Source organism: Palaemon carinicauda, chromosome 3 (genome assembly GCF_036898095.1).
Source record: "Palaemon carinicauda isolate YSFRI2023 chromosome 3, ASM3689809v2, whole genome shotgun sequence".
NCBI lineage: Eukaryota > Metazoa > Arthropoda > Malacostraca > Decapoda > Palaemonidae > Palaemon > Palaemon carinicauda.
In genome coordinates, this window is record NC_090727.1 from 23950165 (window position 1) to 23975878 (window position 25714).

The 25714-nt window shown below is 37.3% G+C and overlaps 1 protein-coding gene across 1 annotated transcript; it reads left to right on the forward strand.

The window, feature by feature from the left end:
• Positions 1-657: 657 nt before the first annotated feature.
• LOC137631024 (golgin subfamily A member 6-like protein 25) lies at positions 658-16254 on the forward strand. The gene is made up of 5 exons (XM_068362584.1): positions 658-795; positions 13409-13579; positions 14292-14567; positions 14775-15453; positions 16193-16254. Exons 1-5 carry the CDS (start codon positions 658-660, stop codon positions 16252-16254), a joined length of 1326 nt encoding a protein of 441 aa, XP_068218685.1.
• The last annotated feature ends 9460 nt before the right edge of the window (positions 16255-25714 follow it).

A 25714-nucleotide genomic window follows, 5' to 3' on the forward strand; every position in this document is an offset into this window, starting at 1 on the left:
TATATTTTCATTCCAATATATGAGAAATACAGACACAACTCTTTGCCCATCAACAACGCTTCCCCAAGGGATATATTTTGTATGATTGGTACCAAGATCCGAGTGATTCCCAAGGAAGACCTAATCAATTCTTGATTGTGTTCGCTTTCCAAACGATTACCACCAGATGTTCGTATCTACCGTGGTGTAAAATATTTCTAAACTATGAGATTTGTATAATTATATTTCGTTTGTTAATGAACACTAAAGCAATTTTTTTTCTTAAACTTTACAGAATATTGACGTCTGTAAAACAGTTTGCTAAAATATTACATATTTTCCAGAGTATAACCCAATGTTAAGGTGAAATGTATCCTATTGCCTAATCGAATAAAACCATAACCAATTGGGAAAGCGTAAATGATCACTCAATCTTTACTATGGGCTTACCTAGTAACACCCTATGGGGAAAGCTTCTCATGGAATCAATAAAAGGTTTTGTGGAGAATATTAAGAGTGCATGGTATAGATGATAAGTTTCAGAGACAAGTTTAATATTGAAAGAAAAGCATATGATATATCACGTAGGCATGAGAGCGACTAGTTTGGTGTGAAAGGGGTGTTAAGTCTCCATATTACTTCAAGATGATATATCAGAGAGAGGAAAATAAGATGTGAATGCAGTGTAAAAGGTTGATGTTTGCATATGATGCTCTTCTGGTGGGATACATTAAAGAGAAGCGCCATAAACTAGTCACGAGAGTAAATTTGGGGAACCGTTTGGTTATGAGAGCAAATGAAAACCAAGAAGATGGGGTAATGAATATTTATATGGATTGTATGAGAATGGAAATTTGATTCCTTCAAGCATTTGTAAGTATATTTAACGGCCCATGATAGTGTGAGAGAATCATTGAATTGCAGAATAAGTAAAATAAGAAAGGTACCAGGGCATAAGCAGACTGGGAAGGGACTTAAATTTTCTATGGAATCCAAAGTAGTAATGTATGGAAGGATTGTTGACCAGCTAAGTTGGGTCGCTAAGGCCAAATGGAAAAAAGGTCAAGTAACAAAAATAAATTGTTTGCATAGAGCATTACCTGGTTTAAAAAATAACTGAATGTCAAGATGCATAATATGGGAAATGGTATAAAAAGAAAAAAAATAATAATTAACCGAGCCGATCAGAATTGGTTGCATACAAAATACTGCTAATTAGTGTAACTGTTATCAATTTATGAAGCTTGGGCTATTCAAAATTTAGTATCCTTGTCATGTGAATCGTGGTGAAACCCAGTGAGAGAGCAGCATATCTTACATCATGTGCCATATATCAAAATGAAAATCTGAAACACCAACTTCTCAATTAGCTTAAAAAAGTATACAAGATATGTATTACTAAGGATAATTACTCTTCGCTGTTCAAGAGTCGATACGTAATCCAGTTGAAAACTTTCCATTATAATGAAATAACTTAATTTCTACTACATCTGGTGGGACTAATCAATGTGAAAAAAAATCGTCCTTTTTTAACAGTAAACGCAACTATGGAGTACACTTAATATTATCTACAAAGGATCCACCTTCCTTAAGATGTCTGATGAAGACTTTAAAAACAACTTTCCTTACATCAAAGGTCTTGGTTCTCCGGCACTGATGAAGGCGAGATTGTGCCTCAAGTATTTTCCTACTTTTAATGAAGGTGAGCTTAATGAAAGCTTAGTTTCTGTGTACTTAAGACCTAACCTCTTTCCAGTGGACATTATTTAAAAACTAATTTCCTGATTCAACTCTATCACATATTATTATTATTATTATTATTATTATTAAATGCTAAGCTACAACCCTAGTTGGAAAAGCAGGATGCTATAAGCCCAGGGGCCCCAACAGGGAAAATAGCTCAGTGAGGAAAGGAAACAAGGAAAAATAAAATAATTTTAAGAATAGTAACATTTAAATAAATATTTCCTATATAAACAATAAAAACTTCAACAAAACAAGAGAAAGAGAAACTAGATACAAGTGTGCCTGAGTGTACCCTCAAGCAAGAGAACTCTAACCCAAGACAGTGGAAGGCCATGGTACAGAGGCTATAGCACTACCCAAGACTAGAGAACAATGGTTTGATTTTGGAGTTTCCTTCTCCTAGAAGAGCTGCTTACCATAGCTAAAGAGTCTCTTCTACCCTTACCAAGAGGAAAGTAGCCACTGAACAAATAGATTGCCATAGTTAACCCCTTGGGTGAAGAAGAATTGTTTAGTAATCTCAGTGTTGTCAGGTGTATGAGGACAGAGGAGAATCAGTAAAGAATAGGCCAGACTATTCGGTGTCTGTGTAGGCATAGGGAACGAACCGTAACCAGAGAGAAGGATCCAATATGGTACTGTCTGGCCAGTCAAAGGACCCCCTAACTCTCTAGCGGTAGTATCTCAACGGGCGGCTGGTGCCCTGGCCAACCTATTTCACCTATTTCACTATTTAAACACCATTATTAGTTCTCAAAATATCTATCCAACCTTTCGATATAAACAAATGTAATATTAGACATATCTATCATATCTTGTCACTCAATATTTTGCAAGTAAAAAAAAAAAGAAAAAAAAAAAAAAAACTCGCCCCTCATATTTCAGTTCATGCATTCGAAAGATTTTAAATGTATTTATAAACTTTTTGGCTACTTGGTACCACCTGCCAGTGTTTGTTCCCATGCTAAGTTTGTTACCGAGTTTCACCTTATCATACTTTTATTTTTTAGAAATAAAAAAAGACTTGATCATCAAAAGCCAGTAGCTTAAGTAATGAAAATAAAGATGGCAACACAATTACAACTCTTTTTTTTTTTTTTATCTTATGACTATAAACTATAACCGATGCTACCATTCAGTTTGTCATTTACATTTTAATAAAGCAACGGAGGAAAGGCAAACACGCGCGCGCGCACACACACACAAATATATATATATATATATATATATATATATATATATATATATATATATATATAATATATATACAGTATATATATACTGCATATATATATACATATTTATATATATATATATATATATATACATATATATATATATAAATATAAATATATATATATATATATATATATATATATATATATATATATATAGATATATAGATACATACATACATACATACATACATACATACATACATATAAAGGCTGTCATATTAAAATCCCTTTAAACAGGAAAAAAGGGGAATCTTTGGGGGAGAACGAAAGAATCTTAACAAAACACTGGAAATCCTTTGGGGTTTCAGTCCCCTTCCCCTCTCCCCCGGGCGCGGCTTACCAGATAAAACCATTGATCCTTTGAAGTGGAGTAATTCAAACATTCCGAATTCCACTTCCCGGAATTATACAGCACTTTATTAGACGGATGCTTTCGTGGAGAACCTTCCTCATTATACAATTACTTTTAGATTTTGCCCAATGATTTATTCTCATGAAATCCACGAGTGCCGGATGGGTGGGGTTGGGGGGGGGGGGGGTTTGAACCGGTCAGTGAGCGCACTCTGTCAGAATGTAGCGTGTTGAAGTAAAAATATTTCTAATTATTTTAGCTTACACAATTCGCTGTTTCCAGATATGAGCGAGCCTTTCGACTAGCTTAGTAAAGAAATTCCAAGTAATTTAGGAGTGCGAATTTATTCCTGCAACTTTTCCTTGGATTAGTATGGTCTTCATCTTAACTTTAAATCTCTCCGTTATAGGTGTGTATATATATATACACACACACACACACATATATATATATATATATATATATATATATATATATATATTTATATATTTATATATATGTATATATATATATATATATATATATATATATATATATATATATATATATATATATATATATATATATCATTTCCGGCCTGAAGCAAGGAGAATAAGCTATCAAGATAATTACAGTGTACATAGAAAAATAGCTGCTACATACAGTAGGTATAGAGAAAATAGACCAAATTCAATAGAAGGATTGAGACGAGTTAACTTGATCTGGATTTCATTTCTTTTCATGACTACAGTGAACTCCGAATCTTTTAAGCTTTAATACCGTTGTTTTCTTATTCAAAATTATCCCTCGCCGTTTGTTTGTGTTCATATGTCTGTTTCACCCTCCTGCTTTTTTATCTATAGTACCAATCCCCTCTATGAATCTCTACATTCGATTATATGAAAAACATCAACGATGTTCATGAATAAAATAGATATTAATATTCAAATGTGACGACCCTCTTAATCTGTTTAAAATCACAATTACAGACATTTCTTTCACCCAATTTCTCCCATAGACATTTTTATTTTGTATAAATATCTGTTTAATATACCTGAAAAGAGACGCACTTTAACGTATGAAATATAGTGCAAAGATACAAGTGTAATCTTTTGTGGACTTTCCCTCGTTTCTACATTTTTGTTGGCTGGAAAAAGAGGTAGGGAACAGGAGATATTCAAGTTTGATATGGTAGAGATGAAAACAAATATAATTATATGAATAGTTACAAAACCCTCTTCTCCAAGTGCTTAATACCTTTGTAGTATTGTGTTTTAAGGTTTCGAACATGTCTCTAAACAGCGTTTTCTTAAAAGATAAAATTAGTGCAATATTAAGAGTGATATGCTGCCATCTAGGTATTAGTTCTTCTAGGCCGCTGGTTTTACATGGCGGTAGCACCAAATACTAGCTTGAGGATGTGAAAAGATTTATATTTTTTCCTTGGGATGGTTCATTGGAATGAATTACAAATGATATGATGGGGAGTTTGTGAGGTTTTAGGTAGATTATTTTTTATCATAACATTAAAGATTTTACGAGATTCACACTCACGCAATATATATATATATATATATATATATATATATATATATATATATATATATATATATACTGTATACACATCCTAATATATAAAACATATATAACGTCTAAATTCCTGTGTGTTTATGTTTGTGTAAATTTCACATATTTCTCGATTTTCTCTAACAAAAAAAAAGTTATTTGTACTAATTTTCTTGAATATGCTAAGAATACTAGATTACCATTCCTCCCTAGAACACGCGCTATCCATATCACACAAAAAAAAACACATATCGAATCGTCAATTTCACATTCGGTAAAATTTAATTCCACCTTTTCTAAGTATGCATTATTCAAGTTTTAATTTTTTAGAAGGGAATTCTAATCCAATAGTCAGAGTAAACAGAACAATAATTGAATCTTAACAGTTAAAAAGTAAATGAACTATTTATTCCTAAAATTCATATTCAAATTTATATGAGAGTAAACTAAAGCTATAAAAAGAATTGCAAACCCTTGACAAAGCATCACTTTATATTTGTTTTACGACTGACAAACAAAACGACCAGAAAATTCCAAATCAGTCGTACGTGAAGAAGTTGATATTTCCAATTTAGTTTTAATACTCCGATAGGTGGGAAGGAATATGATTTGTTTGATAATTTACCATAGACAATAACATCTCAAGACATCTCATTTGGAAAATTTCTCTTCAAGGCAGCGACTATAGACTAATGAAAAAAATTATTGCACGACAAACAATGTTTTTTTTCTATCGGAAACAGACAGAAAGAAGAAGGATACTTGCATATAACCTGAGTATAGAGAGTGCTATTAGACTTGAACTGTCAAGGGATGTCGAATCAAGTTCTTAAACTAAAAAAAAGGTTTTGTAAACTCCGGACAAGCAAAGTTAGGTCCTTCCCTGTTAATTATCTTCTACGGCCTTTTCCTCAATTACTTCGGAATCTATACACACACACACACACACACACACACACACACACACATATATATATATATATATATATATATATATATATATATATATATATATATATATATATATATAATGCCATTATTGCCGGTCCCAACATCTCTGGCAATGTATACTTATCAGAAGCTTTTTTAGTAAGGCGCTTTTACAAGAAAAGCAAATGAAATTAGGAAAAAATACCCGTAGGAATTGATTACAAAAACAGTGAAGAAAATCAAACTCTAGCACAAATAACTGACATCAAAACTATAAAACGAAATTTATTCTTAATTCAGCATATAGAAATAAGTTCTGTGACGATACTTCAATGATGGCCGATGTTAACTCAATTTTACAAATCACTAGAATTCAGGTAAGGGTGAAACGTTCATGTTAGAGACATGTAGCAGCATGAGAGAGAGAGAGAGAGAGAGAGAGAGAGAGAGAGAGAGAGAGAGAGAGAGAGAGAGAGAGAGAGAATAACTGGAAAGTGCTCTTCCAATGCTATATTACTACATGTAAAACTTATAAGTGCTCTAACATGGATAAATATCAAAATAAAGTGTGCAAATCTACAAAATGTATAAACATCTTTAATGGAATGGAATATACATCACAAAAATATCCAATAAAATATTAATGTTTAAAATAAAACAGTAAGATGCAAACCAGAGAACCATTCTTGCTAATAGACATGATATATGTAAAAAAAATTTACATAAATCCATAAAAAAATAAAGAAGTTTTCTTGCCAAATAATAAAGTTCTCTTTCTTGCAACAAACTACAATCGCTATTCGAAATAATAATACCAATTCCCTAATATCGCAAGAGGGTCTACCCTTCTCTTTTATTCTTCTCCTGTACTTCTCTTTCTCCCTATTTCCTTAATCTTTCCCATCCCGAGTACCTGCCTTTGAGCTATAAACTGGATTGTATCCAGGGGTACTCTTCCTTGCCCCATATTCCCCACTTCCCTATTCTTATTATTATTATTATTAACTACAAAACTTAAGTACTTTTAGAAACCTAGTATAGTGAATAATGTAATTCACTTGTACCAAAGCACATAAGTTAAGGGCCGTACACACGATCAGCATTACTGTGATTATTTTATGTACTGTCAGTAATACTGACGGTGTGTGCGCCATCACTACCACAAAATGGTGATTACTGACTTCAAAATCCAGTCACCAGTATTTTGGCGGACTTTATATTATTGACATTGTATTCGGTGTACTGTTATTTCCATTAGTACTATCCAAGCTGCTGCTCTCGCTTTTCCAGTGCCACATGCACCTCTCCTCTCCAAGGATGCCAGAGATGTTGCTATTGGGGCAGTACTTGAGCAGGTGGTCAATGGCTTGCCCCGCCCATTACCCTTCTTCAGTAAAAAACTGTCCAAGGCGGAATCTGGCTACCCTACATCGACTGCCAATTGATGACGGAAAGGAAGAAAGGAAAATGAATCCTCAGGATTTTATTTTATTACATCGTCGTTCATCAGAGTTGTGGGATATTCGGATATGTAAAGAAAAAAATAAATATGTTGCAAGGCAACATTCGCAGAGTTGAAAAAAAAATCCCTGATTCTAAAACAATTCTGCTGATTGTTGATTTTCCTATGACCCCTGAAGTAAGTCGGAAAAGCCTCCTTTAGTTGTCGCATAACGATGAGTAGGCTAATGGTCCCAACATCTCTATGTTCGTTGTAACTTATTTCGTCCATCCGAAAATAATGCGCAAAGTTTTCCATGCCTGTAGTTTTTATCCCATTTACCAGGTTTAAAAGAGTGTAATTCTTACGTTTTGCAAACCAGTCTTTGACCCACTTTTGGCGGTTCCATTTTCTCTTTAACAAGAAAGACAAAATAATGGCATTATAATGCTTCCCTTTTATTCCAAATTTTACTAGAACCTCTAAATATTGGTCACTGAATGTACTGACACTTCACTCAATAATAAATATGGAACGTGTGTTTAGTGTACTAAAAGTACCAAAATAATAACATTATTTTTATGACAGTAATACTGATCGTGGGTATTCGTTTATATAATACACCGTCAGTTTTACATGGTAATTCATTACAGGTTACTACTGCTAATGTTATTGGGTCATTTGACTGGCCAGGTAGTACTACATAGGATCCCTCTCTATGGTTACGGATCCTTTTTCCTTTGCCTACACATACACCAAATAGTCTGGCATATACTTTGAACATTCTCCTCTGCCCCCATACACCTGACAACACTGAGATTACCAAACAATTCTTCTTCGCTCAAGGGGTTAACTACTGCACTGTAATTGTTCAGTGGCTACTTTCATCTTGATAAGGGTAGAGGAGACTCTTTAGCTATGGTATGCAACTCTTCTAGGAGAAGGACACTCCAAAATCAAACCATTGTTCTAATAGTGCAATAGCCACTGTACCATAGTCTTCCACTGCTTTAGGGGTAGAGTTCTCTTGCTTGTGGGTACACTCGTGCACACTATTTCATCTTATGTCAATTCTGGTTATTTTGAAGCTTTAATAGTTTATATATGAAAGATTTATTTTAATACTATTTTTCATAAATTTCTCTTGTAGTTTACCGCCTTATTTCCTTTCCTCACCGGGCTATTTTCCATGTTGGAGCCCTTGGGCTTACAGCATCATGCTTTTCCAACTAGGATTGTAGCTTAGCAAGTATTATTATTAATAATAATAATAATAATAATAATAATAATAATAATAATACCTTTTATTTGGCCCATAACTCAAGACCACATTAGGCTGTCTCAAGATTAGATATCAACAAGATCTTCGAAATGAATAACCATCAATATTGTAACACCTGCAACTCGAGTAATTTTCATTACTCTATGGAAAGTTATAATATTTTCTTTTATTCTGTGAACAAAAAATTATGTCTTCTAAAAAAAGTATCTGAACGTTTCTCTCCTACATATAACATCTTTTCTATGTAATCAAATATCCAAAGGATGGATATAAATTAACACCAGAGCCTCACAGTGAAGAGACGATGATGACCTGCAGGTTCATTCTTTGACCTGCTAAACCTCGTTATGTAAAATCCCACATCATTATCCTTCACGTGAGGTACTTTGCCAACCACTTCAACATCTGGCATCGTCTTTAGTAAACTTTTGCCTATAGGACTTAATGGATATATATATATATATATATATATATATATATATATATATATATATATATATATATATATGGTGTGCAGCAGGGTCCAAAACACATCAGTAAAAAGGCCATAATTTATTTAGGAGACGTTTCGAACATTGCAATGTTCATTATCAATCTGTAAAAGATATAAATATAAAATTCTTAAAATTTATACAATAATTTAAAACAAAATAGTAAAAGAATATTAAAACATTATTGATTTTATAACAGAAAATCGTGAAAAACTAAAACATTGAAACATAAGAGAACCAGTGCTCACCAAGCCATCCATAGGAAAAGGCGAAGAACGAATGAGTAAGAATTGTTACCCACCTACGACTTCAGTTATGCTAAGAAAAGAGGAGAAGCGGAGGCGTTAGAGTTTAAAGAAGGAACGAGGCGTTTAATGTATAATGATTCAAGGGTAGTTAAAAATTCGCTATGTTTTGTCCCACCAATAATTGAAAAATGTTTTTTGTTTACTTGGGTTTTGCAAATGGCGGCATGATTCCTTATATTAGAAAATTCTGGGTTACCAAGTCTCTGACCAGTTCTGAAGCTGTATCCCATATGGCTACAGTATCTCACCTGCAACAACCTTCGGCAAGATCCAACATAGATACCGGGACATCCTGGGCACTTGAATTTATAAATGATGTTGGACCTCATGAAGGTCTGCAGTTTGTCTTTGTAGCCAAAAAATACATTAATTTTGAGTGGATTGATTGGGATTAGTTGGATGTTGAGGCAGCCGAACTCTTTTTCTATTATTCTTTTAAGTTTGATGGAAAACTTGTCGTCAGATTGGTAAGGAAGAACTCGGAATCTTCTGATTGCTTTCGTTCTTTTCAATTAACTCTTATCGACTTTTTACCGCCAAAATACGATTTTTTTTTTTTCAAGAATCGTTCGATTCCCTTTCTTCATATTCTTGAAAACTTCGGCTTCAAGGAAATATGAGCTTTTTATAAATTTTCGCCTTTTCTGCAAAATCTAGTCAAAATAAACAAAGTAAAAAGGGAAATCCTGCAATAGGAAAAAATCGTTTCAGTGTAAAAAAGGGATCTTTGCCGTTGAAGACAACTGAAGATTTCCCATCTTTTCTGATGTCTTCGAGGAAGTACTCTCTCTCTCTCTCTCTCTCTCTCTCTCTCTCTCTCTCTCTCTCTCAATCTCTTTCTTTGAGTCCTAGGGCGTTGTAAAAAAACGAATATTTTCCGTTGAAGACAACTGAAGATTTTTCATCCTTCCAAAACGGTCTTCGAGGAATTAGTCGCTCTCTCTCTCTCTCTCTCTCTCTCTCTCTCTCTCTCTCTCTCTCTCTCTGTTGAGTCTTAAGGGCGTCGTAAAAAAACGAATATTTTCCGCTGAAGAAAACTGAAGATTTCTCATCCTCCCACAACTGTCTTCGAGGAATTACTCTCTCTCTCTCTCTCTCTCTCTCTCTCTCTGTATCTCTCCTCTCCTCTCTCTCTCTCTCTCTCTCTCTCTCTCTCTCTCTCTCTGTTGAGTCTTAAGGGCTTCGTAAAAAAACGGGGATCTTTTCCGTTGAAGACAACTGGGAGATTTCTCATCCTTCCACAAAGATCTTCGAGGAATTAGTTGCTCTCTCTCTCTCTCTCTCTCTCTCTCTCTCTCTCTCTCTCTCTCTGTTGAGTCTTAAGGACTCCAGAGCCAGTTAGATTTGTCTCCGGTACTAATTTCGTCTTCAGACGATTATTGTTATTTTTTTTTTAATATAGCTACATAGAGGGAGAGCCATATGTAGTTTTCAAACAATGTTTAAAACGATGATTAACTGTGTGATTAATTGTGTTATTAAAGCGCTTTTAGTTTGTTGAGCGTAGTTGGAAAAGTGTATGGTAGAGTAATGATTAATAGGATCAAGGATAAAACAGAGAATGCTATCTTAGAAATACAGGGTGGTTTTAGAAGAGGTAGGGGTTGTATGAATCAGATTTTTACAGTTAGGCAGATATCCGAGAAATATTTAGCAAAAGGTAAGGAGGTGTATGTTGCATTTATGGATCTGGTGAAAGCGTATGATAGAGTTGATAGGGAAGCAATGTGGAATGTGATGAGGTTATATGGAGTTGGTGGAAAGTTGTTGCAAGCAGTGAAAAGTTTCTACAAAGGTAGTAAAGCATGTGTTAGGTTAGGAAATGAAGTGAGTGATTGGTTTCCGGTGAGAGTGGGGCTGAGACAGGGATGTGTGATTTCACCGTGGTTGTTTAACATGTATGTTGATGGAGTGGTGAGAGAGGTGAATGCTCGAGTGCTTGGACGAGGATTAAAACTGGTAGACGAGAATGACCATGAATGGGAGGTAAATCAGTTGTTTGCGGATGATACTGTACTGGTTGCAGACACAGAAGAGAAGCTTGGCCGATTAGTGACAGAATTTGGAAGTGTGTGTGAGAGAAGGAAGTTGAGAGTTAATGTGGGTAAGAGTAAGGTTATGAGATGCACGAGAGGGGAAGGTGGTGCAAGGTTGAATGTCATGTTGAATGGAGAGTTACTTGAGGAAGTGGATCAGTTTAAGTACTTGGGGTCTGTTGTTGCAGCAAATGGTGGAGTGGAAGCAGATGTACGTCAGAGAGTGAATGAAGGTTGCAAAGTGTTGGGGGCAGTTAAGGGAGTAGTAAAAAATAGAGGGTTGGGCATGAATGTAAAAAGAGTTCTATATGAGAAAGTGATTGTACCAACTGTGATGTGTGGATCGGAGTTGTGGGGAATGAAAGTGACGGAGAGACAGAAATTGAATGTGTTTGAGATGAAGTGTCTAAGGAGTATGGCTGGTGTATCTCGAGTAGATAGGGTTAGGAACGAAGAGGTGAGAGTGAGAACGGGTGTAAGAAATGAGTTAGCAGCTAGAGTGGATATGAATGTGTTGAGGTGGTTGGCCATGTTGAGAGAATGGAAAATGGCTGTCTGCTAAAGAAGGTGATGAATGCAAGAGTTGATGGGAGAACTACAAGAGGAAGGCCAAGGTTTGGGTGGATGGATGGAGTGAAGAAAGCTCTGGGTGATAGGAGGATAGATGTGAGAGAGGCAAGAGAGCGTGCTAGAAATAGGAATGAATGGCGAGCGATTGTGACGCAGTTCCGGTAGGCCCTGCTGCTGCCTCCGATGCCTTAGATTACCGCGGAGGTAGCAGCAGTAGGGGATTCAGCATTATGAAGCTTCATCTGTGGTGGATAATGTGGGAGGGTGGGCTGTGGCACCCTAGCAGTACCAGCTGAACTCGGTTGAGTCCCTTGTTAGGCTGGAGGAACGTAGAGAGTAGAGGTCCCCTTTTTTGTTTTGTTTTATTTGTTGATGTCGGCTACCCCCCAAAATTGGGGGAAGTGCCTTGGTATATGTATATGTGTGCATGTATTAAAGCGCTTTTTAATGGTCTTCAAGAGCAGCAGTTGGCACGTAAGTATGATGTTATACGACTCGAGAGTCAACTTGAGGATATTCAATCCTCCTTTGCGTTTCGGGCGGTATCTTGTTAGGCCTACTTCCCGCGCGACCAGACCACTCTGAGGGCGGGGTATGGGAAAACTCCGTTTTCCAACGGCTGGTCTTCTCCTTACCTGTAATCGGAGCTTATTTGAAAACAATTAAAGATCTTCAGAGATGTGAAAAGCAACTTGGAATTCTTAGGATGGATTTGAATTCCGTACCAGTAATCAGACCCTTCCTCTCTAATTTTGAAACTGGAGTGCAGGATGGAACTCGTTGTTCCAGGAGGGTGGGGGTTATGTTAGCCGGTGTTTTTGGATACTTTTTAGTGAAGAAGGTCTTATTTAAGAGGAAAAGCGAAACAATAAACGACGAGGAGCGGGGGATTGAAAATGTAGTGGAAGAAGAGGAGATTAAATTTGAACTTCCGCCGCGGCAAAAAGGAGACAACCGAACAGAAATACTTTGAGACCCAAAACGACTATAAGGAGGAGAAGTCGGTCACAAACGTGATTCAGCAAGAACAAGAGGCTGAAGAGGCAGCCAACGTGACCGAGAAGGAGAGGGACTTACTGCAAGAAAAAAGTCACTTTAGAGAGAGCCTCTCACCAGATTGCAAGATTGGCGAAACAACGAGAGATAATTTCACTTTTGCTTAAACATATTGCAAGAAATAAGGAAGATATAATAAGATGAAGGCAGGAAATTATTCTGTTGCAAAGGATTCTAGCCGAGAAAAACCAAAAATTAGAAGAATATCAAATGGCGATAGAAAATTATGAAAAACGAAGAAAATCCGCAGCTGATCGGGAGGATATCCTACAAAGGAAAATTCAGTATCTAGAAGCTAATGCACTCCTCAAGGACAAAAAATATTTTGAGGAGTATAATTGGTTACGAGAAGAACTATTGGTTTGCTTAAAGAAGCAAAGGCCGAAAATACTACATTAAGAGAGCAAGTCTTTCACTGCAATATTAAATTTCAGGATAAGTTGGACGCGCTAACGATAGAAAATATTTATATTAAACAGAAGTTGTTTGAAAAAGAGTTACAGGTGGAATCCCTAGAGAATAGACTGACTTACGAGAGAATGAATAATCAGACACTTCAGGTAAATTCGACAGAAAAGGAGAAGAAGAAGGTGGAGGAGGAGAAGGTAAAGGAGGAAGAGTAGAAGGTAGAGGAGGAGGAGGAGGAGGAGAAGATAGAAGAGGAGGAGAAGAAGATGGAGGAGAAGGAGGAGGAGGAGAAGGTAGAAGAGGAGGAGAAGGAGGAGGAGGAGGAGGAAGAAAAGGAAGAGGAGGAGGAGGAGGAGGAGAAGAAGAGCGTACAGCTGGAGCAAGGTAAGGGAAAATTCGACTTCTTGATAAATTGTTCTGACAATCCCATATTAACTATTGAGGAGGAGGAGGAGGAGAAGAAAGTGGAGAAGAAGGAGGAGGAGGAGAAGGTAAAGGAGGAGGAGGAGAAGGTAGAGGAGGAGGAGAAGAAGGTGGATGAGAAGGAGGAGAAGGAGAAGGTGGAGGAGGAGGAGAAGAAGGTAGAGGAGAAGGAGGAGGAGGAGGAGGAAGAAAAGGAAGAGGAGGAGAATGAGAGCGTACAGCTGGACCAAGGTAAGGGAAAATTCGACTTCTTGATAAATTGTGCTGACAATCCCGTATTAAGTCACTTAATATTATATATGGGAACATTTATCATGAGATCAATATGGCAACTACCAGGTTACAAGTGTTGGAACGGCACTATTCGTAACCATCAGGGAGCGAGGAATAATATTTGGAATATACCGAAACTTTGTCTAATAGGATCATATTTGTTTTTGGAAACATGGATTTAAGGATATATATCTAATACAACGTGACCCGCAGCAGCATGCACCAGAGCTAGAATCATACTTGCAGGAGCTTTTCGAGGAGGAAGAAAGTGACGCGGAAAAGGGAGACTGTAGAGTTTTCCTACAAAGTAGGTTGATCGAGAAACCTAAATTAGAGAAACCTGCCCTTAAATATTTTAATGTCGTGCATATGCGTTTGGTGTTTGACTGGGGTAAACGCCAGCGGTATTTCGAAGGGGTTGAAACATTATTGGGTGATGGTCGAAAATATTTAGTGCCCCTATATAGAACCTACGACCACGAGCCTGGGGTATTCGATGTTCTGGCAGAAACCGTTATACGAGACATTTCTTCTCTACAGCTCTGACAGAAAGTGAGTGAATACCATGGCCCTAACCAAGTGCACCCCTATCATTGGTTGACAAATAATTGTCAAACAATATTGAGAGATATACTTCTCAAGTTTGGAGTTATCAATCTTGTGCATAAAGATTTTATACCATTCTTTATTTATAAGGGTGCTGATATAATATGGGCAATAATCACGTGCATAAGAAAATCCACTGTATCGGACGAGAACGATGGGGTGGGGGTACAGGAGGTACAGGAGAAGGTTGAATGTGAGGACGACAATGGGGAGGAGGTAGAGGAGAAGGTTGAAAGTGAGGACGACAATAGGGAGGAGGTACAGGAGGTAGAGGGGAAGATTGAATGTGAGGACGACAATGGGGAGGAGGTACAGGAGGTAGAGGAGAAGGTTGAAAGTGAGGACGACAATCGGGAGGAGGTACAGGAGGTAGAGGAGAAGGTTGAAAGTGAGGACGACAATCGGGAGGAGGTACAGGAGGTAGAGGAGAAGGTTGAAAGTGAGGACGACAATCGGGAGGAGGTACAGGAGGTAGAGGAGAAGGTTGAAAGTGAGGACGACAATCGGGAGGAGGTACAGGAGGTAGAGGAGAAGGTTGAAAGTGAGGACGACAATCGGGAGGAGGTACAGGAGGTAGAGGAGAAGGTTGAAAGTGAGAACGACAATCGGGAGGAGGTACAGGAGGTAGAGGAGAAGGTTGAAAGTGAGGACGACAATCGGGAGGTAGAGGAGAAGGATGAAAGCGAGGATGATGTTGGGGTGGAGGTAATGGAGGTTGAAAAATATGGAGAGGGGGAGGGGGAGGAATTTCATGTACAGCTGGAGCAAGGTAAGGAAATATTCAACTTCTTGATAAATTGTTCTTACAATTCCGTATTAAGTCATTTAATATTATATATGGGAACATTTATCATGAGATCAGTATGGTTAATTCCAGGTTACATGTGTTGGAACGCCACTATTCGTAAGCATCAGGGAGCGGGGAATAATATTTGGAATATAGCGAAACTTTATCTAATAGGATCATATTTGTTTTTGGAAATCTATGGATTTAAGGATCTATTTGTAATAAATTGCGATCGGCAGCAGCATGCACCCGAGGTGGAATCCTACTTGCAGGAGCTATTCGAGGAGGAGGAGACTGACGCGGGTACCAGGAGACTGTAGAGTCTTCCTACAAATTAAATATCTCAAGAACCCAATATTACATAAATCGGCCCTTAAACATTTGAATGTGTCGCATATGCGTTTGGTCTTTGACTGGGGCACCAAGAAGCGTTACTTCCAAGGGCTAGATAAAAAACTGAATGATGAAATATATTTAGTGCCCATATATAGAACCTATGACCACGAACCTGGGGTATACGATCTTCTGGCAGAAACCGTTATACGAGATGTGTCTCCTCTACAGCTACGGCAGAGAGTGAGTGAATACTACGGCCCTAACCAAGTGCAACCCTATCATTGATTGACAAATAATTGTCAAACAATATTGAGGGATATACTTCTTAAGTTTGGAGTTATCACCCTTCTGCATAAAGATATTACACCATTCTTTATCTATAAAGGTGTTGATATAATACGGGCGATAATCGAGAGCATAAGAACATCCTGTGTATCGAAGGAATAAGTGTTTAGAGTAGTGAAAGTCGTAGTGAGTGTTTAGTGTTCTGAACATAGAAGAAAAAAAAAAAAGAAAAAAAAAGTGGATAATATTTTTAACGTTTCGGTTGAAATTTGAAGAAGATAGTTTCAGTTTACTTTTATAAAGAAATAAGTTTTTATGTGAGAGACATTGAAAGACAGAGAATCGATACCGAGTGGTTTCCAACCTTTCAGAACTAAAGGGAATAATCTGCAAGATGGATTCAAAAGAGGGAAGAAGTCACACTTGTTCTAGTATGCATTATTCCTTGACAAAAATTCACCTGTACTGTTTCTTTGTTAGGTGAACAAATGCAGAAGAAACAAGTCTGACCTCTTCTAATATGCTCTGTACCTTGGAGAATAATTTTGTACTTAAATAGTGGAGCAGAAGCGCTTTGCTTGGGTGTGGATGCAATCTGGATTAAGACCCATTAAGAGAGGCAATCAATGCCAAGAGGATTACGGCTTTCCAGACCTAAAGGGAATAATCTACAAGAAGAAATCAGCAGAGGGAAGAAGTCACACTTGTTCTAGTATGCATTATTCCTTGACAAATATTCACCAGTACTGTTTCTTTGTCAGGTCAACAAATGCAGAAGAAACAAGTCTGACCTTTTCTAGTATGCTGTGTCCCTTGCAGAAGAAACCTTTGTACTGGAATAGTGGTACAGAAGTGCCTATGTTTGGGTGTGGCAGCCATCTGGATTAAGAGCCATTAAAAGACAGGCAATCAATGTTAAGTGAATTCCAGCTTTCCAGATCTAAATGGAATAATCTGCAAGATGGATTCAGAAGAGGGAAGAAGTCACACTTGTTCTAGTATGCATTATTCCTTAAAAAACATTCACTTGCACTGTTTCTTTGTCAGGTGAACATATGCAGAAGAAACAAGTCTGATGTCTTCTAGTATGCTGTGTCCCACGTCTGTGTTCTAATATGCTGTGTCCCTAGGAGAAGAACCCTTTGTACTCGAATAGTGGAACAGATGTGCCTTTGATTGGGTGTGTCAGCCCTTTGGATTAGGAGCCCTTAAAGGACGGGCAATCAATACCAAGAGGATTCCGGCTTTCCAGATCTGAAGGGAATAATCTGCAAAATGGATTCAGAGGAGGGAAGAAGTCACACTTGTTCTAGTATGCATTATTCCTTGACAAAGATTCACTTGTACTGTTTCTTTGTCAGGTCAACAAATGCAGAAGAAACAAGTCTGATGTCTTCTAGTATGCTGTGTCCTTAGGTGAAGAACCCTTTGTACTGGAATAGTGGAACAGATGTGCCTTTGCTTGAGTGTGTCAGCCCTTTGGATTAAGAGCCATTATAAGACAGGCAATCATTACCAAGAGATTGCCGGCTTTCCAGATCTAAATGGAATAATCTGCATTATGGATTCAGAAGAGGGAAGAAGTCAAACTTGTTCTAGTATGCATTATTCCTTGAAAAAGATTCACTTGTACTGTTTCTTTGTCAAATGAACAAATGCAGAATGAACATGTCTGACCTCTTCTAGCATGCTGTGTCCCTAGGAGAACTCTTTGTACTGTAATAGTGGAACAGATGTGCATTTGCTTGGGTGTGACAGCCATTTGGATAAAGAGCCATAAGACACAGGCAATCAATGCCAAGTGGATTCAGACTTTCCAAGTCTAAAGGGAATAATCTGCAAGATGGATTCAGAAGAGGGAAGAAGTCATATTTGTTCTAGTATGCATTATTCCTTGACAAATATTCACTTGTACTAATTCTTTGTCAGGTGAACAAATGCAGATGAAACAAGTCTGACCTTTTCTAGTATGCTGTGTCCCTAGGAGAAGAACCCTTTGTACTCAAATAGTGGAACCGATATGCCTTTGCTTGGGTGTGTCAGCCCTTTGGATTAAGAGCCATTAAGAGACAGGCAATCAATGCCAAGTGGATTCAGACTTTCCAAGTCTAAAGGGAATAATCTGCAAGATGGATTCAGAGGAGGAAAGAAGTCACACTTGTTCAAGTATGCATTATTCCTTGACAAAGATTCACTTGTACTGTTTGTTTGTCAGGTGAATAAATGCAGAAGAAACAAGTACGACGTCTTCTAGTATGCTGTGTCCCTTGGAGAAGAAGAATTTTGTACTCGAATAGTGGAGCAGAAGTGCCTTTGCTTGGGTGTGGCAGCCATCTGGATTAAGACCCATTCATAAACAGGCAATCAATGCTGTGTATTCCGGCTTTCCAGATATAAAGGGAATAATCTGCACGATGGATTCAGAAGAGGGAAGAAGTCACACTTGTTCTAGTAGGCATTATTCCTTGACAAAGATTTACTTGTACTTTTTCTTTGTCAGGTGAACAAATGCAGAAAAAACAAGTCTGACCTCTTCTAGTATGCTGTGTCCCTAGGAGAAGAACCCTTTGTACTCGAATAGTGGAACAGATGTGCTTTTGCTTGGGTGTGTCAGCCCCTTGGATTAAGAGCCATTATAAGACAGGCAATCAATACCAAGAGGATTCCGGCTTTCCAGGTCTAAATGGAATAATCTGCAAAATGGATTCAGAAGAGGGAAGAAGTCACAATTGTTCTAGTATGCATTATTCCTTGACAAAGATTCACTTGTACTGTTTCTTTGTCAGGTGAACAAATGCAGAAGAAACAAGTCTGATGTCTTCTAGTATGCTGTATCCCAAGTCTGTCTTCTAGTATGCTGTGTCCCTAGGAGAAGAAACCTTTGTACTCGAATAGTGGAACAGATGTGCCTTTGATTGGGTGTGTCAGCCCTTTGGATTAGGAGCCATTAAAGGACGGGCAATCAATGCCAAGAGGATTCCGGATTTCCAGATCTAAATGGAATAATCTGCAAAATGGATTCAGAGAGATCAGAGAAGGGAAGATGTCACACTTGTTCTAGTATGCATTATTCCTTGACAAAGGTTCACTTGTACTGTTTCTTTGTCAGGTGAACAAATGCAGAAGAAACAAGTCTAATGTCTTCTAGTATGCTGTGTCCCTAGGTGAAGAACCCTTTGTACTCAAATAGTGGAAAAGATGTGCCTTTGCTTGAGTGTGTCAGCCCTTTGGATTAAGATCCATTATAAGACAGGCAATCATTACCAAGAGATTGCCGGCTTTCCAGATCTAAATGGAATAATCTGCAAGATGGATTCAGAAGAGGGAAGAAGTCACACTTGTTCTAGTATGCATTATTCCTTGACAAAGATTCACTTGTACTGTTTCTTTGTCAGGTGAACAAATGCAGAATGAACATGTCTGACCTCTTCTAGCATGCTGTGTCCCTAGGAGAACCCTTTGTACTGTAATAGTGGAACAGATGTGCATTTGCTTGGGTGTGACAGCCATTTGGATTAAGAGCCATAAGACACAGGCAATCAATGCCAAGTGGATTCAGACTTTCCAAGTCTAAAGGGAATAATCTGCAAGATGGATTCAGAAGAGGGAAGAAGTTATACTTGTTCTAGTATGCATTATTCCTTGACAAATATTCACTTGTACTGATTCTTTGTCAGGTGAACAAATGCAGAAGAAACAAGTCTGACCTTTTCTAGTATGCTGTGTCCCTAGGAGAAGAACCCTTTGTACTCGAATAGTGGAACCGATATGCCTTTGCTTGGGTGTGTCAGCCGTTTGGATTAAGAGCCATTATAGGACAGGCAATCAATTCCAAGAGGATTCCGGCTATCCAGATCTAAATAGAATAATCTGCAAGATGGATTCAGAAGAGGGAAGAAGTCACACTTGTTCTAGTATGCATTATTCCTTGACAAAGATTTACTTGTACTGTTTCTTTATCAGGTGAACAAATGCAGAAGAAACAATGACCTCTTCTAGTATGCTGTGTCCCTAGGAGAAGAACCCTTTGTACTGGAATAGTGGTACAGATGTGCCTTTGCTTGGGTGTGTCTGCCATTTGGATTAAAAGCCATTAAGAGACAGGCAATCAATGCCAAGTGGATTCAGACTTTCCAAGTCTAAAGGGAATAATCTGCAAGATGGATTCAGAGGAGGAAAGAAGTCACACTTGTTCTAGTATGCATTATTCCTTGACAAAGATTCACTTGTACTGTTTGTTTGTCAGGTGAACAAATGCAGAAGAAACAAGTACGACGTCTTCTAGTATGCTGTGTCCCTTGGAGAAGAATAATTTTGTACTCGAATAGTGGAGCAGAAGTGCCTTTGCTTGGGTGTGGCAACCATCTGGATTACGACCCATTCAAAAACAGGCAATCAATGCTGTGTATTCCGGCTTTCCAGATATAAAGGGAATAATCTGCACGATGGATTCAGAAGAGGGAAGAAGTCATACTTGTTCTCGTAGGCATTATTCCTTGACAAAGATTTACTTGTACTGTTTCTTTGTCAGGTGAACAAATGCAGAAAAAACAATTCTGACCTCTTCTAGTATGCTGTGTCCCTTGGAGAAGAACCCTTTGTACTCAAATAGTGGAACAGATGTGCCTTTGCTTGGTGTGTCAGCCCCTTGGATTAAGAGCCATTATAAGACAGGCAATCAATACCAATAGGATCCCGGCTTTCCAGATCTAAATGGAATAATCTGCAAAATAGATTCAGAAAAGGGAAGAATGAATGAATGAATGATTTAAAGTTTTCAGGCATCCTGACATCGAAGAGGGAAGAAGTCACACTTGTTCTAGTATGCATTATTCCTTGACAAAGATTCACTTGTATTGTTTCTTTGTCAGGTGAACAAATGCAGAAGAAACAAGTCTGACGTCTTTCAGTATGCTGTGTCCCTTGGAGAAGAATAATTTTGTACTTTCATAGTGGAGCAGAAGTGCCTTTGCTTGGGTGTGGATGCCATCTGGATTAAGACTCATTCAAAAACAGGCAATCAATGCCAAGTGTATCCCGGCTTTCCATATATAAAGGGAATAATCTGCAATATAGATTCAGAAGAGGGAAGAAGTCACACTTGTTCTCGTAGGCATTATTCCTTGACAAAGATTTACTTGTACTGTTTCTTTGTTAGGTGAACAAATGCAGAAAAAAACGAGTCTGATGTCTTCTAGTATGCTGTGTCCCTTGGAGAACCCTTTGTATTGGAATACTGGAAAAGAAGTGCCTTTGTTTGGGTGTGGCAGCCATCTAGATTAAGAACCATTATAAGACAGGGAATCAATGCTAAGTGAATTCCGGCTTTCCAGATCTGAAGGGAATAATCTGCAAGATAGATTCAGAAGGAAGAAGAAGTTACACTTGTTCTAGTATGCATTATTCCTTAACTAAGATTTACTTGTACTGTTTCTTTGTCAGGTGAACAAATGCAGAAGAAACCAGTCTGATGTCTTCTAGTATGCTGTGTCCCTTGGAGAACCCTTTGTATTGGAATACTGGAAAAGAAGTGCCTTTGTTTGGGTGTGGCAGCCATCTAGATTAAGAACCATTATAAGACAGGGAATCAATGCTAAGTGAATTCCGGCTTTCCAGATCTGAAGGGAATAATCTGCAAGATAGATTCAGAAGGAAGAAGAAGTTACACTTGTTCTAGTATGCATTATTCCTTAACAAAGATTCACTTGTACTGTTTCTTTGTCAGGTGAACAAATGCAGAAGAAAAAAGTCTGAAGTCTTCTAGTATGCTGTGTCCCTTGGAGAAGAACCCGTTGTACTGGAATACTGGAACAAAAGTGCCTTTGTTTGGGTGTGGCAGGAATCTGGATTAAAAGCCATTAAAAGACAGGCAATAAATGCTAGGTGAATTCCGGCTTTCTAGATCTAAAGGGATTAATCTGCAAAAGGGATTCAGAAGAGGGAAGAAGTCACACTTGTTCTAGTATGCATTATTCCTTGACAAAGATTTACTTGTACTGTTTCTTTGTCAGGTGAACAAATGCAGAAGAATCAAGTCTGATGTCTTCTAGTATGCTGTGTCCCTAGGAGAAGAAACCTTTGTATTGGAATAGTGGAACAGAAGTGGATTTGTTTGGGTGTGGCAACAATCTGGATTAGGAGCCATTAAAAGACAGCCAATCAATGCTAAGTGAATTACGGCTTTCCAGATCTAAAGGGAATAATCTGCAAGATGGATTCAGAGGAGGGAAGAAGTCACACTTGTTCTCGTATGCATTATTCCTTGACAAAGATTCACTTGTACTGTTTCTTTGTCAGGTCAACAAATGCAGAAGAAACAAGTCTGACGTCTTCTAGTATGCTGTGTCCCTAGGAGAAGAACCCTTTGTACTCGAATAGTGGAACAGATGTGCCTTTGATTGGGTGTGTCAGCCCTTTGGATTAAGAGCCATTAAAAGACGGGCAATCAATGCCAAGAGGAATCTGGCTTTCCAGATCTAAATGGAATAATCTGCAAAATGGATTCAGAGGAGGGAAGAAGTCACACTTATTCTCATATGCATTATTCCTTGACAAAGATTCACTTGTACTGTTTCTTTGTCAGGTGAACAAATGCAGAAGAAACAAGTCTGATGTCTTCTAGTATGCTGTGTCCCTAGGAGAAGAAACCTTTGAACTGGAATAGTGGAACAGGTACTTTGCCAACCACTTCAACATCTGCCACCGTCTTTAGTAAACTTTTGCCTTTAGGACTTAATGAATAATTACGGTGTGGGACTCCATGGATAGGTCCTAATTACGGCAGGGAGTTCAGGAGATTAAATTATTATTTCCCGAAGGACATTAGTCATTAACACAATGTTTGAAGCATCCTTCGGTATTTACTCGTGCATAAGTGAGTTGTCGTCTGTCCACTTTCTTTCTCTATCGAAATAATTCATGTTATATTATGGACAGCTCCCATGAATGCATACATGCACGCACGTGCGCACAAACACGCACACACACACACACACACACACATATAATATATATATATATATATATATATATATATATATATATATATATATATATATATATATACATTCCTCTTTCTGAGCGGTGATACCGTAGCGTGGTGAAAGGGTTTGTATATTGCCATGATCAGCAAGGCTGTACTAGTCAGGGACCCCACACTAGGCTGGTTTGCAAAAAGCGTTCAGACAAAAGTCCCCCACCATCACAAATTCGCAGTTGGTCAGCGTGGTGATGAAAACTGGTCAAAACCCGTACATGAATGAATGAATGAATGAATGAATATATATATATATATATATATATATATATATATATATATATATATATATATATATACTGTATATAGTTTTCCACATACCTTACGAGAAAGATCAACAAGCTTTGGGAAAATTGAGATTTTCAATGTTTTTTTTCTTCCAATAATTACTAAAATTAATTTTACTATGCACACCAGCCTGGGAAGATCATCACTAAGAGAATTATTTTGATCTTGCTAAACAGTCCCACTGTCATCTAAATCACACATAAATAATCCTGAATAAGGAAAATTGACTCACAAAACGCCAATCATAAAATATTGTTAATTAGGTCACTAATTAGATCTGAAAGTATTCTATCAAAGCAGAAATGCACGGTCACCCAAGATTACATTGCACTGATTCGGGATACATACACACACACACTTTCATATATACTGTAAATATATATATATACACACATATACTTACATATATATATATATATATATATATATATATATATATATATATTATATATATAATATATATATATATATATATATATATATATATATATATATATATATATATACATACAGTATATATATGTGTGTGTGTGTGTGTGTGTGTGTGTGTGTGCTCGCAAGAGAAGAACGAAGAGATACTTCACAAGCTTCTGCAGTGTATAAAGAATGCATTAGGAAGGTCTAGAAATATTACGTTATTTATGCTACAACAGTCTCATCGTCAACATACCACGTCTTTACCTCTTTTCGTAAGTGTCGACATCCCAAATAATAAAGATCACACCAATTCTACTGAAGAAGGGACGGTACAACCTCATCATATGTAGGTCTTGCTAAACATAACTGTCGAGAACATTTGGTGAAATTACGAACATTTTTGTCAAGAGTGACTTGCGATAACATATTTTATCTATGACCACGAACCCATTCTGAGTGCATAGTACGGAAATGTGTTTTATGTCAGGCGCACATGTGTTCTTGTAACTTTATGCTGTCGAAAATTAATGGAATGGAAAAATTAAATTTAAACACCTTTGATTTAAAAGTAAATAATGGTGACGGCATTTACTTAAACACACAAATAATACTGTGTAAATTATCCGTATGAACAGAGTTAAATATCCTAAAACATATTTCAGCTGTGTAATTCATTGACCATGTACAGTAAAGTTAATCACATACCGCCGTGATTCATTAACAGTGCACAGTAAATTCAATCACATACAACAACTAATTTATTTTAAAGTGAAAGCGTTATTCTTTGGTCCAAATACCGGAAACCATATAGAAATACAATTACAGCATATTATAACAAATATAATGAATACAGATGAGTATGGATGTAATAAGGACAGAACATGTTGCCTACAATATTTAATCGATAACAGCAAACACAAATGGTCAGAGGCTTTGAAAGAATAAAACAAAGGCAATTAACTGGCGCCACAGATCCTCTTCTCTATTCTCTGCTCCTGGAAGGACCCCAAATACTGCAGCAATGGACCCACTTCCGCGGTCAAGCATGCATTTGTTGACCTTGTTTCATACACGCTTGAACTCTGACATACCCTTACATGAACTAAAGTACACAAATACTTGATCTGTTTTTTTTTTTTAAACAGAAACATGTGAAACAGGCAATTTAAAAAAATGTGTGGATGAATATATTATGGAGATTTCAACGTTTTACAATCCATCATATAAACAAACTCGGAACAAAATAAAACTAGAAAATTTTATTCAGAAAAGAAGCAAACGCAAGAATAGCCTTAGAAATACGCGAACCTTAATTCACGTCGATCAAGTGATTCCAAGTGGAAATAAAAAACAATTGACGAACATTAAAAGTTGGTAGGGAAGAGCGAGTGGACGTGCCTGCTTTACTGCAGTCCCTAATAGACACAGAGGGACAAGCCAGAATGGAAGAAGAGACAGATTCGAAAACGAAAGAAGTTTAAGCAATCCTGATTGCAGAGAGAGAGAGAGAGAGAGAGAGAGAGAGAGAGAGAGAGAGAGAGAGAGAGAGAGAGAGAGAGAGAGAGAGGGGGGGGGGCAAAAATCATAGGAAATACATAAAAAATGAAATAAATAGAAATATTAAAAAAATAAAGAGAAATCAAAGCAAATACTTCATAAGATGAATGAAACAGATATCAAAATCAAAACAAATACACAGAATTAACCTGTAAAACAATAAGTTGTAATTGATCTGGAGTAACGATGTTCAGGCAATAACTATTAAATGAAGAAAATGACTACGCTGCACACACCAAGAAGGGAACTAATTTCAAGAAATATGGAAACTTATCTTAATAGCAATATAATGAAAGTATAAATCATGAAATGGAAAGCTGACAG